This window comes from Tamandua tetradactyla, chromosome 18, assembly GCF_023851605.1.
Source record: "Tamandua tetradactyla isolate mTamTet1 chromosome 18, mTamTet1.pri, whole genome shotgun sequence".
In the NCBI taxonomy this organism is placed as follows: Eukaryota; Metazoa; Chordata; class Mammalia; order Pilosa; family Myrmecophagidae; genus Tamandua; species Tamandua tetradactyla.
The window spans coordinates 33,713,312-33,728,098 of record NC_135344.1 but is presented as its reverse complement, the minus strand read 5'-3'; the positions used below and the strand labels follow the sequence as shown (position 1 = coordinate 33,728,098).

The window sequence follows — 14,787 nt, the reverse complement described above, 5'->3', positions numbered from 1 at the left end:
AAAGAAATACCCACACATGTAAAATTCCTGTAAATGATATTCATTTATGAATTGCTACATAGCTTTCCTACTATTGAAAACCACGTCTTTAGTAAAGGGTGGGGAAAGGACATAGATTTCTGGCAGTGGCAGCTGTGTAGGTAAAAATAATGGCCCCCTTATATGTCTATATCTTATTCCTGAAACCTGTATTTTTTACATGGCAAAAGGGAATCTGCAATAAGTTAAGAACTCTGAGACAGGGAGATTATTCTGGGTTCTTCAGGCAGGATCGATCACAGTGGTTCTTATAAGTAAGTATAAGAGGAAACCAGAAGAGGTCAGAATGATGTGATGTGAGAAGGACTCAAATCATGTTGTTGACTGTGAAGATGGAGGAAGGAGACCATGAGCCAAAGAATGCAGGTGTCCTCCAAAGCTGGAAAAGTCAAGAAACAGATTCTCTCCTAGAGCCTCCACCCTAGTTACATCCTGATTTTAGTCTAGTAAGATCCACATTGGACTTCTTATCTTCAGTTATAAGATGATACATTTGGGTTGTTTTAAGCCACTAAATTTGTGATAATTTGTTATGGCAGCAGTAAGAAACTGCTATAAAAATATTATCTACAACAAACACAGATAATTCCTTAAAAGTTTTGTATGAGGCTCTATAAAATGTGTTAAGATTTAGTAAGCATTACTAAAAAATGCAACTGCTTCTCTATACAAAGCTGGCATGGAAAACATAGAACTAGATTTTTTTTTTTTTTTTTTTTTTAAAGAGAGAGGAAGGAAGGGAAGGAAAGACAGAGAGAAGGAAGGAAGGATGGAAGGAAGGAAGGGAGGAAGAAAGGGAAACATTTTCTTGTTTTTTTATTATATTTTGTTTGTTTTTTTTTTTTTTACATGGGCTGGGGCCGGGAATCGAACCGAGGTCCTCCGGCATGGCAGGCAAGCACTCTTGCCCGCTGAGCCACCGCGGCCCGCCCTAGAACTAGATTTTATTAAAAGATTCAACTACATCTAATTTTTGTTGAAAAACTGGGTTAGAAGACAAAATAGAATAAGATATTAAAAGCAAAACAAAACATAAAGGTGATAAAAATTAAGTAGGAAAATTTTATATTCCTCATAGACAACAATAAAACAGAGACTGCTATTATATCCTTCTCAATAAGTCAGCCAGAGGCAAAAATCAATCTTTTCTTCAACATTCATATTTACCTGATGATCCTCTGGGCAGCATACTGATGGAGGGAACGAAACTGTGCTGACATATTTGCTAAAGCTGCCAAACAATTTGTGTGAAGGTATTTGTCCTGTCAGAAAACAGCAATTTTAAAACACATATCAAGTCTTCTCCACATTTTAAGCAAGATTAATTAATTAGAAGCAACTCAATTATCATTGATTTTAGAAAGTCTTCTTTTGTTTTTTTGCATGGGAAGTTCAAGTACACAATTCTTTATCAGCAAAACAAGTTCAAAAAGCACTGAAAATTGAAAGTTATTTCAAGACTCATAATGCTTCTAAATGACTATTCATGTTTTCCCACTACTGGGCATATTTAAATATTTTGCTGCAGATATCTTACTGTTTAATTATAGGGTGCTGCTGCAGATTCTGGTTACATAGAGTACATAACATAATTACCTTTTGAAAATATAAAACATTCTGCATTATAAACGACACCTGGCTCCTAGGATTTCAGGTAAGAGATTATAGACATATATCTACATTACCTTCGCAAAGGGAAATAAAACAGTTCAGCAAATCTGACTACTTCTCTTAGCTATGAATTCTATACATTGCTTCTCTTTGACAAAACATTTCTATTGCCTAAAACCAAAATTTGTTCCCATGCAGTACAAATGGAATCTAGTAGAAATTTCCCCTTTCCATTTTAAAGTTTTCTCTTACGTCTACTTGTATTTTTCATCTGAGCTCATATTTTCTTGTGCTCATGCCTTATCATTTGTTTTCCTTTTAAAAAGCAAACCAGTTTTATTGGTCCAGCAAAGAAAAACAATATATCTTTTACCGCAATGTGCTCCACTGCTTTCCTATTTCATGTAAAATATTCTGATCATATAATCTATTAAATATTAAGAAACAAACTATATATGCATTACCTTAGAATCATGTAATAATACAGTGACTCTATACTGATCAATATTTTTCCCTCATATTTCATGAGAATTTCAATACTCTAAAAATTGGGATTGCTTTAAACCAGAGTCTTAATTGTACCGTACACATAAAGATAGAAAACAGCTATGGAATACTTACTCTTGTCCTTGTCATGTTGTACTGAATGGTTCTTATTACGACCAGTATGAGGAGACTTCCCAGTGAAATCTCTGTTAAAACCCGTTCTGAATACCAAGTAATATTTTTTAATATCTGCAATGGAGAAGAAAAGTAGTATGACTGCTTTAGGAAAGAAGTAATCACACCATGTCCACAATTTTTGAAAGGCCATGGATGGCTTTTCTCTGATGGACAGTTAAATAGTATATAAAATTGAACTGTGAAAGCCAGAAACAAAATGGCAATTATTGTATGGTCTCACTTAGAAAATGCTTATAAGAAAAAAGGGACTTCAATTGTAAGCTCTTACAGGAGTCACATTTAGTCTGGAGTGGTAATTATTATTTCTGGGTTTTGAGAGGCTGTTTTATCTATGTATATAACCTGGTATTTAAAGATAAGAATGAAGCTAATCAGGTTGAGATTAAGGTAATTCAGAACACAGGAGTAAGGAAGATATTGTCTATATTTTAGAAACTCACCTACTCCTTGAGACCAAAGGAAGAAAGGTTTATTTTGTTCAGAACCTAAATTTCTTGTAGCATATAATCTAACTTAACCTGTCTGTATAGCTCATTTAAACAACTGAATCACAGGTAGCCCAGACTAAGAATGAGGGCCTTTTATCCTGTATAATTTAAGGTAATACCTGGATACATCCCTAGAATATATTAAGCAGATAATCCAAAAGTATTGGCAAAGTACCTTGAGGGATGGGAGAAAAAATTTGGAACTATTAAACTTTACCATCGAAGAAACCCCTGATACTATGTCAAACATTAGAGATATCCAAATCAATAGGACAAGCTCTACATTTTGGCAGGGGTGGTGGTGCATGGTCTAGGAATCGAACCCGGGTCTCCTGCATGGAAGGCGGGCATTCTAATCACTGAACTACCCATGCACCCTTCAAGCTCTAAATTTTGAAGCTTGCTCTTGTGAAGCTTATGTATGTAGCGGAGAAGCTTAGCCTACCTATATGTAATGCTAAGAGTTAATTCTGGAGGACACATTTTGTTGCTCAAAGCCCAACTCTCTCTAAGCCCAACTCTATAAGTGAAAACACTGCCCTCCCTCCTACATGGGACATGACATCCAGGGATGAATGTCTCCCTGGAGGCATGGGAGATGATTCCCAGGGATGAGTCTGGCCTTGGCACCATGGGATCAACAACGCTAACCTAACCAAAAGTGGGAAAAAGAAGCGTAACAAATAAGGTATCAGCGGCTGAGAGAGTTCAAATAGAATCAAGAAGCTACTCTTGATGTCACTCTTACATAAGCTTCAGTTAGATATTGCAACCTATCATAACTTGCCAAACCCCAACCAAAATCATTACAGCCAATCCTAAAGAACACCTAGGACAATATGTAAGATTCTACAAAGATTTCATGCACTAAGGTAACTTCCCAGAAACCCACAACCTCCAGATGGACCCCTGGATGAGATAGGCCCAGAAACTTAGAAGGGCCAGCCTCTCCAGAACCTCAAAGTTCCATCCCCCTATCCCATATTATCGACAGCGCCTTCCAACATGAAAAAGTTAGAATGGGCATAGCCCAAACACCCCTAAAGAGTGGGAGAAAAAACAAAGGTGATAGTAGAGAAGGTGGGTTTAACAAATGAGTATGACTGCAAAATCATTAAATTGATATTTCTTTTAGTCTCCAGTATCTTAGAGTAGCTAGAAATAAAAGCCTAAAATTGTGGAATTGTAACCAATACCAAACTCTGAAATCTGTTCTACAACTAATTGTTGCAACGTGCTTTGAAATTTATTGCTTTTTGTATGTATGCTATTTTTCACAAAAAAGAAAAAAAAGCCAATTGTGACAATAAAAAATATTTTTTCCTTCTAGCCTCCAATGTTCTGGAGCAGCTAGAAGGAAAACTCTGAGGCATGACAATCTGAGAAAACTGAGACATGACAGATTCCATGACAAACTCTGAGATCTGCCCTGTAAACTACTTGTTGAAAAGTGCTTTGAAAACTACTGCTTTTTCCTTACTTTGCTTTGTATATAAGTTATATTATACAATAAAAAAAGTTTAAAAAAATGAATTGTGAGACTTTCAGCTCAAGATAGCAAACTGTACCAATGTGTTTACTTCCCCTTCCTTCTTAAATATATATATATGGGAAAATAAAGAGGATATCATTATTAGACAAAAGTGAGATATATCTGAAAAAGATATGCTATATATAGAAAAGCAGAAAAACAGTCAGAACTTTTTTGAAAGATAACATAAGAAAATGTGGGGGCTTCTTGAAAAGTAAGTAGAACTTTCCCAAAAGACCAAAGAAAAATTCCAGGAAAAGTCAAGATTGTAAATGAGCCTGTATCTTCAAGAAGAGGCATGCCAGCAGGTAGAGCTGCTCAGAGCAGGCAGCACACTTCCAGACCTTAGCTAACAAGAACTGTTTTCTAAATAAAGTTGAAACACTTTGACAACAGATCTGTAACATGGCATCAAAGTGAGGTACAAAAACTGGACAGCACTGCAGCCAATTCCAGGCTGTCACAACAAAGGAAGAAAAACGTGAAAATAAACAGTCTTAGCTGAGCACTACAACACCCTAATGCTCTCTTCCTTTAGGGTTGCTCCTGTTCCCTTTCTCCTTGACTCAAGAAAGTTGTTTCTCAATGTGCCACATCCTTTCCATTGGTGCATGAAAAAGGAAAAGACTTCTAGACTAATTCCTGCTCTCCACAAACAAGATACACCCATCTTCAGAGACAACAGACCCCCACCATTCACAACCACATTTGCTCATCTATTCATCTGTTAATTAGGTTGCTTCCCTGTTTTGGCAGTTGTGAATAATGCCGCTATGAGCATCAATGTGCAAATACCTGGTAAGTTCTTTTGGGTACATGCCTAGAAAGAGAATTGCCAGATTGGACGGAAATTCTATTCTTAACTTTCTGAGGAACTGTCAAACTATTTTCCACCGTGGTTGCACCATTTTACAACACCACTTTCAAAACAAAGGTATCTAGAATTTCATCTGTAACTATGAATGAATAATAATAATAGATAGATACCAAAAAAAGCTGAAGAAATTTTGCCATTTAAAAGAAAAATATGATTAATATAATTAAACTTTTGTTCTAATTATCAGTGTATATGAAATATATATATAGAAAAACATGTTAAATAAAACAACGATATAATCAAGTTATCTCATATGTAATGGGTTAATCATTATTTTTAAGTGAACTAATGAAATATTCTATAAATATATCAGTTTTAAATTTTAATCTGGTAAATGAGGAGAATGCAACTTATATACACAAAAGTTCTTTAGGGTCCTCAGTAAAATAATTTTTAGTATGTGAAGACCAAAACATTTGAGAAACACTGCTCTAAATTTATAGGGGAAGACTAACTCAAGATATTCATTTGGTGACTTTTAAAAAATCTATCTTTTAAAAGGTCACACACTTGGGTATAGTTCTGTTTCTCCTCTCTCAGCTCCTTTATTTAAAAGTAAATTGTTATAAGCTATCCTTATTTGGAACAGAGGTCATTAATTTTTTTTAATGTAATTTTATTGCAATATATTCATAATTTATACAATCCAGCCAAAGTATACAATCAATGGTTCATAGTGTCATCCATGGCTGTACATTCATCACCAAGATCAATCTTAGAACATTTACATTACTATAGAAAAAGAAACAAAAAGAAAAAAGAAAACCCCAAACATCTCATACCCCTTACCCCTCTCTCTTACTGGCCACTAGTATTGCACTCTACCCAATTTAAAGACGTATAACAAAGTCTTTTTTAAACTTTTTTGTTAAACTAACAGCATTGGTTCTTAATATCTCTTATGTGTGTTAATTATATAACAGGATACAGAAAGTGTTGTAAGTAAAAGCAGTCTTATTTAACACTGAAAAAATATTTAATAGGTATTCACAGAGTAAAATTACACTGTTACTATGAAAACCAGAAATAGAAGGATACAGCCCTAACATGACAAACAGCATATCTGAAAAACCCACAGCTGACATTATACTCAATTGCGAAAGCCTGGAAGAAGACAAGGATGCCCACCTGTCACCTGTTCCTGAAAATTGTGCTGGATGTTCAAGCCAGAGTAATTAGCAACAGAAAGATACGAAAGGCATTCAAATAGGAAAAGAAGAAGTAAAAATCACCCCCCCACACAGACATAATCCTATACATAGAGAATCCTGAAAAATATACAACAAAACTATTAAAGCTAATAAATGAATTCAGCAAAGTGGCAAGATACAAGATCAACATGCAATCAGTGGTGTTTCTATATAATAATAATGAACAATACAAGAGGAAATCAATTTTAAAAGTTCATGCACAATATCAACTAAAAGGATCAAATATCTAGGAATAAATTTCATCAAGGATGTAAAGGACTTGTACACAGACATCTACAAAACACTGCTAAAAGAAATTAAAGGCGGCCTAAATAAACGGAAGGATATTCCATATTCATGGATTGGAAGACTAAATATTAAGATGTTGATTCTATACAAAGCAATTTACAGATTCAATGCCAGTCCAATAAAAATTGCAACAGACTTCTTCACAGAAATGGAAAATTCAATCATCAAATTCATATGGAAAGGCAAGGGAGCCCCAAATAACCAAAACCATCTTGAGAACAAAGAACAAAGTTGGAGAACTCACATTTCTTGACTTTAAAACTTCTTACAAAGCTACAGTAAGCAAAACGGTATAGTACCGGCGCAAGGACAATCAAATTTAGAGTTCAGAAATGAACCCTCACACCTTTGGCCAACTGGTCTTTGACAAACTCAGGGGAAAGAATAGAGTCCCTCAACAAATGGTGCTGGGAGACTGGGATATCTATATACCCAAGAATGAAGGTGGATCCCTACCTCACATCACACATAAAAATTAACTCAAAATGGATCAAAGGCCTAAATTTATGAACTAAAACTATAAAACTCCTACACAGGAAAACATCTTCAGGATCTTGTGATAGGCAATGTTTTTTAGACTTCACTCCAAAAGCATGAGTAACAAAAGAAAAAGATAAATAAGACAATCAAAATGTAAAACTTTCATACATCACATGACTTTTTTAAGAAAATAAAAAGATAATCTACAAAATGGAAGAAAATATTTGGAAGCCATATATCCAATAAGGTCAACATCCAGAATATATTTTTAAAATCGTACAATTCAACAATAAAAAGAATAACAACCCCATTGAAAAATGAGATAAAGAGTAGACATTTCTCCAAAGAAGAGTAACAAATAGCCAACAAATATATGAAAAGATGCTCAACGTCATTAGCCATCAGGTAAATGCAAATAAAAACCACCAGATACTATCTCACACCCATGAGAAGGCCTACTTCTCATAAGAAAAAAATATATTTTGGAGGGGACGTAGAGAAACAGGAACACTTGTACTTTGTTGTGGGATGGTAAAATGGTACAGCCACAGTGGAAAACAGTTTGACAATTCTTCAGAAAGTTAAGAATAGAATTTCCATCTGATCTGGCAATTCCACTTCTAGGCATATATCCAAAAGAACTGAACGGATATCTGCATATTGACGTTCACAGTGGCATTATTCACAACTGCCAAAACATGGAACCAACCCAATCAACAGATGAATAGATAGACAAAATGTGGTATACACAAAAAACAGAATATAATTTGGCCATAAACTAGGAAGGAAATTCTGGGGTGCATGGGTAGTTCAGTGGTAGAATTCTCACCTGCAGTGCAGGAGACCTGGGTTCAATTCCTGACCCATGGACTAAAAAAAAAAAAAAAAAAAAAAATCAACAAATGGTGCTGTAATAATGGAATACGCAGAAGGTAAAAGAATGAAGTGTGACTTCTACTGCATGGCATACAAAAAAAAAAAGGACTGAAATTCTGATGCATGCTATAACACAAATGAACCTTGAATGCATCCTACGAAGTGAAATAAGCCACACATAAAAGCAATAATACAATATGATTTTACTGATATAAAATAATTAGACTAAGAAAATTCATAGTCAGAAATGAGAATACATGTTATTAAGCCCTGGAATAGGGTGGGGAATGGGGAGTTTCTATTTGGAATGATAGAAAAATTTTGGCAATGGATAATGCTGTGGAGGCACAATTTTGTGAATGTGATTAACACCACTGAATTGTGTATGTCAAAAGGGTTAAAAACAGAAATTTCAGCCTGTATATACATTACCACCAAACATTAAAAATAAAAAAAAAATAGAACTACACAACACAAAGAATGAACCCCAATGTAAACATTAGGCTAAAGACAATAGAGAAATTATAATAATGGTTCATTAATTCTAACAGAGGCACCCCATTAATGCAAAATATTAATAAAAGGGAAAACTGTGTGTGGGAACTCTTTATTTTTCTGCATGATTTTTCTGTAAACCTACAACTGCTCTAATAAATAATTGTTTACAGCCATGTGTTATTTTTCTTCAAAAAGGAAACCAATATTTTTAAATTTACTTCTTGAAAATGACATACTACCATAAATTTGCAATTCTCTATATTTAAAGAATTACTTCTAGGAAAGAATGTGTCATGGAGAGAGGAAATTTATAGGAGGAAGAGGAATATCATATCTGACATATAGCAAAAACCAAGACTCTCTCAAGATTCTGGAGTGTAAGGCAGTCAAAAGTCTTGAATGGTGACTGTTAACAGAACTTGATGAGCCATAAAATTTACCACAGCATATACTCAACAATTTAGGTAGCCTAGTTCCCCAATTATAAAAGAACCTTCAATATCAAGTTGTATATCTTTTTCTCTATTAAATATAATTTCTCATAAATATTTGGGAGAAAATGTAATTTATATTAATCATACGTTTTAGATAAAAAAGGCGGGCTCACTATTGAAAGGAATTGTAGGATGAAATACTATTTCCTATTTTACGGACAACTGCGGCCACAGCTAATGATTACACGTAGAGGTCTTTGGTGCAAACATTTTAACTTATTCACTTTTACTATTATCTATGGAGAGGGAAGGGATCACAGTAAACAGATATCAACAAAAATATCAGGTTCTAGAGAAAAAAACCAAACATTTAAATGCCCAAATTTGAAATGTCATCTAGAATATCATGAAATCCTTATGGGAGTGAACTGGAATGCAAACGGAACATATTTTACCTTCACTATCTTACCACCTCCATTTTGACAGTCAGTAAAGTTTAATTTTAATACAAAGTTCTATGCTAACTTACAGAAAAGAATATAATAAGCACATATATACCCACCCCTGAATTTTGCTATTTCTTAGCATTTTTATCATATTTGCTTCAAAGTTTTTTCTGTTTTAACTTGTTATATTTTTGTTGTGGCTGAAACTAATAAAATTTCACAGAAGTAGGTGAGACACCCCCCAATGATCCCTTCCCTATTTTCATCCCTCTTTTATTATTCTCTAAAGGTAGCCACGATCCTCCTTGTTTTATTTTGCATGTTTTAAACATTTTTAATATTATAAACATTGCTGTGATGAACACTGATGTACATGTCTTATTCACGCAAATGTACAAGAGTATTCCTAGATAACCTTTGGAATGAGATTGCTGAGTTTTGGGGTATACGCAGCTTTGGTTTTCCTAGTACCTCTTCATGCTCAACAAATACCTATTTGATAATCCAGCAATTCTATTCCTCCATATGTATCTGAGACAGATCTAAGTGCTTATGTCCACCAAGATATATGTCTAAAAATGTACTCAGCAGCCTTATTAAAAATAGCCTAAAACTGGAAGAAACTGATAGCCAACAAGAGAACTGGATAAACAGATTGTGGCATATTCATATAATGGCACACAGCAACAAAAAAGAACAAATTACTGATACTTGCCACAATGTGGATGACTCTCAGCAACATTATGTTAAGCAAAAGAAGTCAATATAACAGAAAATGCACTGTAATTCAAGGAGAAGCAAAACATAATCTACCGTGATGGAAATCAGAACAGTGGTTACTTCTGGCTGGGGTGGGGTATTGACCAAGAAAGGAAGTATTGATGGTGTCAGAAATTTTTATCTGAATCATAATGACACAGGGTGTACACATACGTAAAAATTCATTAGTTGTACCCTGAAAACCTGCATACTTTCTATATGTATGCTACACTTCAATTATAAAAATGTTTTTTAAAATCACATTGATTTTTTAATTCCTTATTAAGAGAAAGATAAACATGAAAAACACAGAGTAAATTATGCAAATGTTTGCTCTCTGGGGGGCTTTTTACTAAATGCTAAGTCAAGAAACTTGTATATTTTACCCAACTTTATAACCCAAATAGTCAAAATACATTTAAGCTTAATTGAAATCACAGGCATAGCATGATTTTTTTGCCATAAGAGGCAAAAAAAAAAAAGTTTTAAGGGAACATTAGAGGAGAGCAAGGAGGATATCAAAGCCCTATTGAAAATGGGGGAGAAAATGAATGTATTTGTACCCTACGTAAAACTCCCATTCTGTTCTTCTACGAGTCCCCCATAGCAAGGAGAATGGAAAAGTTCCTCTCAGAAGCTGATCAGCCAAAAAGAAAAGGCCTATAGAGAACAGGATTCCTAGTGAAAGAGACTATTGAGAACAAGTAACAGTAAATAAGCCCTGCCCACACAAAAAAGCTTCCCACCAGCTGGTTAGAACTCGACTCCTCAACATGAACAGATCACCAGACCTTTGGGGAAAGCCTCCAACGTGGGCTAAGACAGAAGTCCAAGAAGGATATGAAAGTAAGAGAATATGAGATGTGTCTGAATATATGTAGGGGGGATTCTCAGTTCTATTGAAATATTAGAGTATGAAAGAATACTTGGTACATTAAAAACTAAATAAACAAAAAGTACAATGATGTATTACAGAAAAGTGAACATACACAGGAAAGCAAATGTAATAATCATATACATGTAGCTGAGCTAAAAATAATAGTAAACATACTCATAATAATATAAAAGCTGAGTTAAGCAAAATGGCAGTAGGATGAAAGGAGAAAAGTCCATGTGCTGGAAAGAGGGCTGGAAAGCCACAGGCAACAAGCATGGTGCACAGAGAGGAGAACTGATGAATTTCTTTCACTACAGGAAGATAATATTAAATGTCTAACTGTGAAAAATCAAGAAATAACAATAAAAAGTTATTTAGATACATGGACAAGGTCGAATTTACCTTAGGGGAGATGGAATCAAAACTAGGGTTGGCAGTGGTCTGCTATTTTTCATTAAAACTATTTGCATGTGTTACATAGATACAAAGAAAATGCCAAAACGGGAAGATAAAGCCAGTTTGGAAATGCCGCTTCCCAAGAGGACAAAATTTAAAGCCTTAGACTATATTACACTGTTTTTAAAATTATGAAACAATTTTTCAATCTTCTTCCCTTTGTTCCCTATTCCTTGGCTCATTCTGTAGGCATGGAAGCAATCTGCTTGACAATTCCTGCCACAACCAGAGGTGGAAATGAAATTGAGAGGAAAAATGAACTTAGTGGCAGCTAAAGTATTAGCATCAAAAAGAAACTATTTTTGAGAGTTTGTAAGTGGCTAATGGTCTTTCAGTTAAAAAAGCACCACCTGAAACTCTGAAGAAAAACCCACTACATGTAAGCCAGATTCACACAGAAACATCCATCAGAGGGAAAAGAAACAAGAAATGCTAAGGCAGCAGAAAATCTTACTGAGTTACATATGTATTCTATAACTCTGTAATTTTAATCAGAGTAATGATAACTTACCACTTCATGAATGGACCTATTGAAGCCATCATCTTCTGTAAGGATCAACAATATTATAAGAGCCATATACACATGGTGTGAATTTCTTTCTTCAACATGATACAGAATTTCAAGAATTGGTAAAACCTAGGGAATGAAAAATATGATTTACTATTTCAATTATTGTCATTTTTAAGATCAAAGTTTTAAAACCCAAAAGTCTTATTTTGCAGTCTTTGTTTAAACATCATAGTTATATTTTTCTTTAGGGGACAAAACACACAAAACATAGGTAGTACTTCTCCATGGATAGCTAAGATAATAGGAAAAAGCATTACTAACTTTTAGAATCGGTTTCTCAATTTCTGTAAAGAAGTCAGCTGGGATTCTGATATTGATTTTACTGGGGAGTACTGCCACCTAAACAATGTTAAGTCCTCCAAATCATGAACATCATTTTTTTTGTATGCTGCGCAGTTGGGGGGTCACGTTTCATTCTTTTTTCCCATTTGAATAGCTTGTTAATGCAGTACCATTTGCTTTTTTTTTTTTGAGTGCATGGGCAGGGAAGTGAATCTGGGTCTCCCCACATGGCAAGTGAGAAATCTACTACTGAACCTTCAATACACTCCATTAAGTTACATCTTCTTTAACTTCTCTCAACAATGTTTTTCAGTTTCCAGAATATCAGTTTTATACTTCTTTTGTTAATTTTCTCCCTAAGTATTTTATTATTTTCAATGCTATGTAAAGGAAATTATTTTCTCCATTTCATTTTTGGATTGATAATCATTAAGTATATAAGAATACAACTGACTCGTGTATAATGGTCTTTTACCCTACAAACTTACTAAACTTACTTAACTTACTTATTAGTTCTAGTAATGTTTTAGTGGGTTCCCTATGATTTTTTAAGCAGAGGATCATGTCATCTGTTACTAGAGATACTTCTTTCCTTACAATCTGATGCTTTTTCTTTCTTCTTGCCTAACTGTGCCAGCTGGAGTTTCCAGCATAATGCTGAATAGAAGTGATGATCAGCTGTTCCTGATATTAGAGGGAAAGCATCTAGTCTTTCACCATTACATATGATGTTAGCTTTGGGCTTTTCAGGTTCTTTATCAGGTTAAGGACATTTCTTTATCAGGTTCTTTATCAGGTTAAGGGCATTTCCTACTGTTCTTAGACTGTTGAGTGTTTTTATCATGAAAGGGTGTTAGATTTTGTCATATGCTTCTGCGTCTACTAAGATAATCACATGATTTTAATTTCTATTCTTTCACTTATGTATGCATTGCATTAATTGACTTACAGACACTGAACCAACCCTGTACTTCCAGGATAAATCCTACTTGGTCTTAGTGTACAATTCTTCTTATAAAAGCACCTTAATTCTGAAAGAGCTATCCAAACTGAGCTGGAAACAACTACTAGGAGTTATCTGGGCAGAGAGGAAAGGAGTTGGAACTTTGTGGGGAGAAGTGTCCTAGAGAGAAAACAAGATCCTAAACTTCTATAGGAGATATGTCACATTCAGAGAAATTCAGTTAATTCAATATTTTTAGAGAAAGGACTGTAAGGAAAGCAATGGAAAAGAAATAATACCTGAAAAAGAAGCTGAGGCCAAACAACAAGTGTCTTTAGACACATTAAAGAGTTTGAGCTTTAACCAGAGGGCACTATGGAGCCACAAAGGGCTTTAAAAGCAAGAAAGTGACATAATCAGATTTGACCACAGTAAACTTATTTTGATGACAGGTAGAGAATATTGAAGAAAAGCAAAATTGAAAGCAGGAAAATCTAAAGTTACTATAATAATCCAAGTAAGAGATAATAGTAGCTTAAAAAAAAAAGAATTGGCAATGAGAACATTAATAGAGTCCAAAAATATTAAGGAGGGACATTCAAAAGACTTGGTTGGATGTGGACAAAGAAAACAGAGGAACCAAAGCTTTCAGTTTGGGCAGTTGTGTAAATGGTTCACTATGATAAAGAACACAGGTGTAAGAGAAAGAAGAGCAGGTCTAGGGTATTTCATTTGAGGTATCTATGAGACAGTCAGCGAAGAATATCTGAGGGCAGTTGGATTCATGAGTAGGAAAAATAGGCAATCAGGACTTGAAGTTGTCCACACATAAATGACAAGTGAATGGGATTGGATTGGATATTAGGGAGAAGTGCAGAAAAAGAAAAGATAATTCCTAGGAAAAGACCTTGTAGTGGGACCCTTTTTTTTTTTTTCTTTTTTTTCTTTTAATCAAGTACTTAATTCATACCATTTTCTCTCTTGGCCATTACTCTGGTTAACAGTAGGTCCCCACCTCTCAAGAACATTGTATCTGAACTGGCAGAGACAGAACCAGTGTCAACCCAGGTCCCAAACCAAGGCTTTCAGAATAACAAGGAACAGTGATAACCAGCCTTTCCCTTCACTTAGAAAGAGATTGTGAGTCAGAGTCAAAAATCTCTACTTCCAAATGTATAAAATCTAGAGTTCAATGCAAAAATGGAAACCAAAATGTATCAGGAATGAAGTATATAATAACCTCACAGTACCTCCTCATATACAAAAGGTCAGAAGGGCTTGTGAAAAATAAATATCTGATAATCTGGTCTTTTCAATTAGAATTGGCCCCATTCTGGCAATTTTAAAACAAGGTGTTTGCTTCCTAAACAAATGCACTAAAAGGGATATAGTGGGTCAGAATAAATCAACTCATGCACAAGAAATACTCCTGTGTA

At 34.6% G+C, this 14,787-nt stretch overlaps 1 protein-coding gene across 5 annotated transcripts in view; it reads right to left on the bottom strand.

Annotated features, from left to right (window-relative positions):
* The window catches only part of DYM (dymeclin), a 603,069-nt gene that overhangs the window by 299,677 nt on the left and 288,605 nt on the right, over window positions 1–14,787 (bottom strand). For all 5 annotated transcript variants that reach the window (XM_077135504.1, XM_077135505.1, XM_077135503.1 and 2 more), the window contains 3 exons: window positions 12,067–12,192; window positions 2,272–2,385; window positions 1,207–1,301 (listed from right to left, as the gene is read on the bottom strand). In XM_077135504.1, coding sequence (XP_076991619.1) covers window positions 1,207–1,301; window positions 2,272–2,385; window positions 12,067–12,192 — 335 coding nt within the window. The remainder of the gene's footprint in view (window positions 1–1,206; window positions 1,302–2,271; window positions 2,386–12,066; window positions 12,193–14,787) is intronic.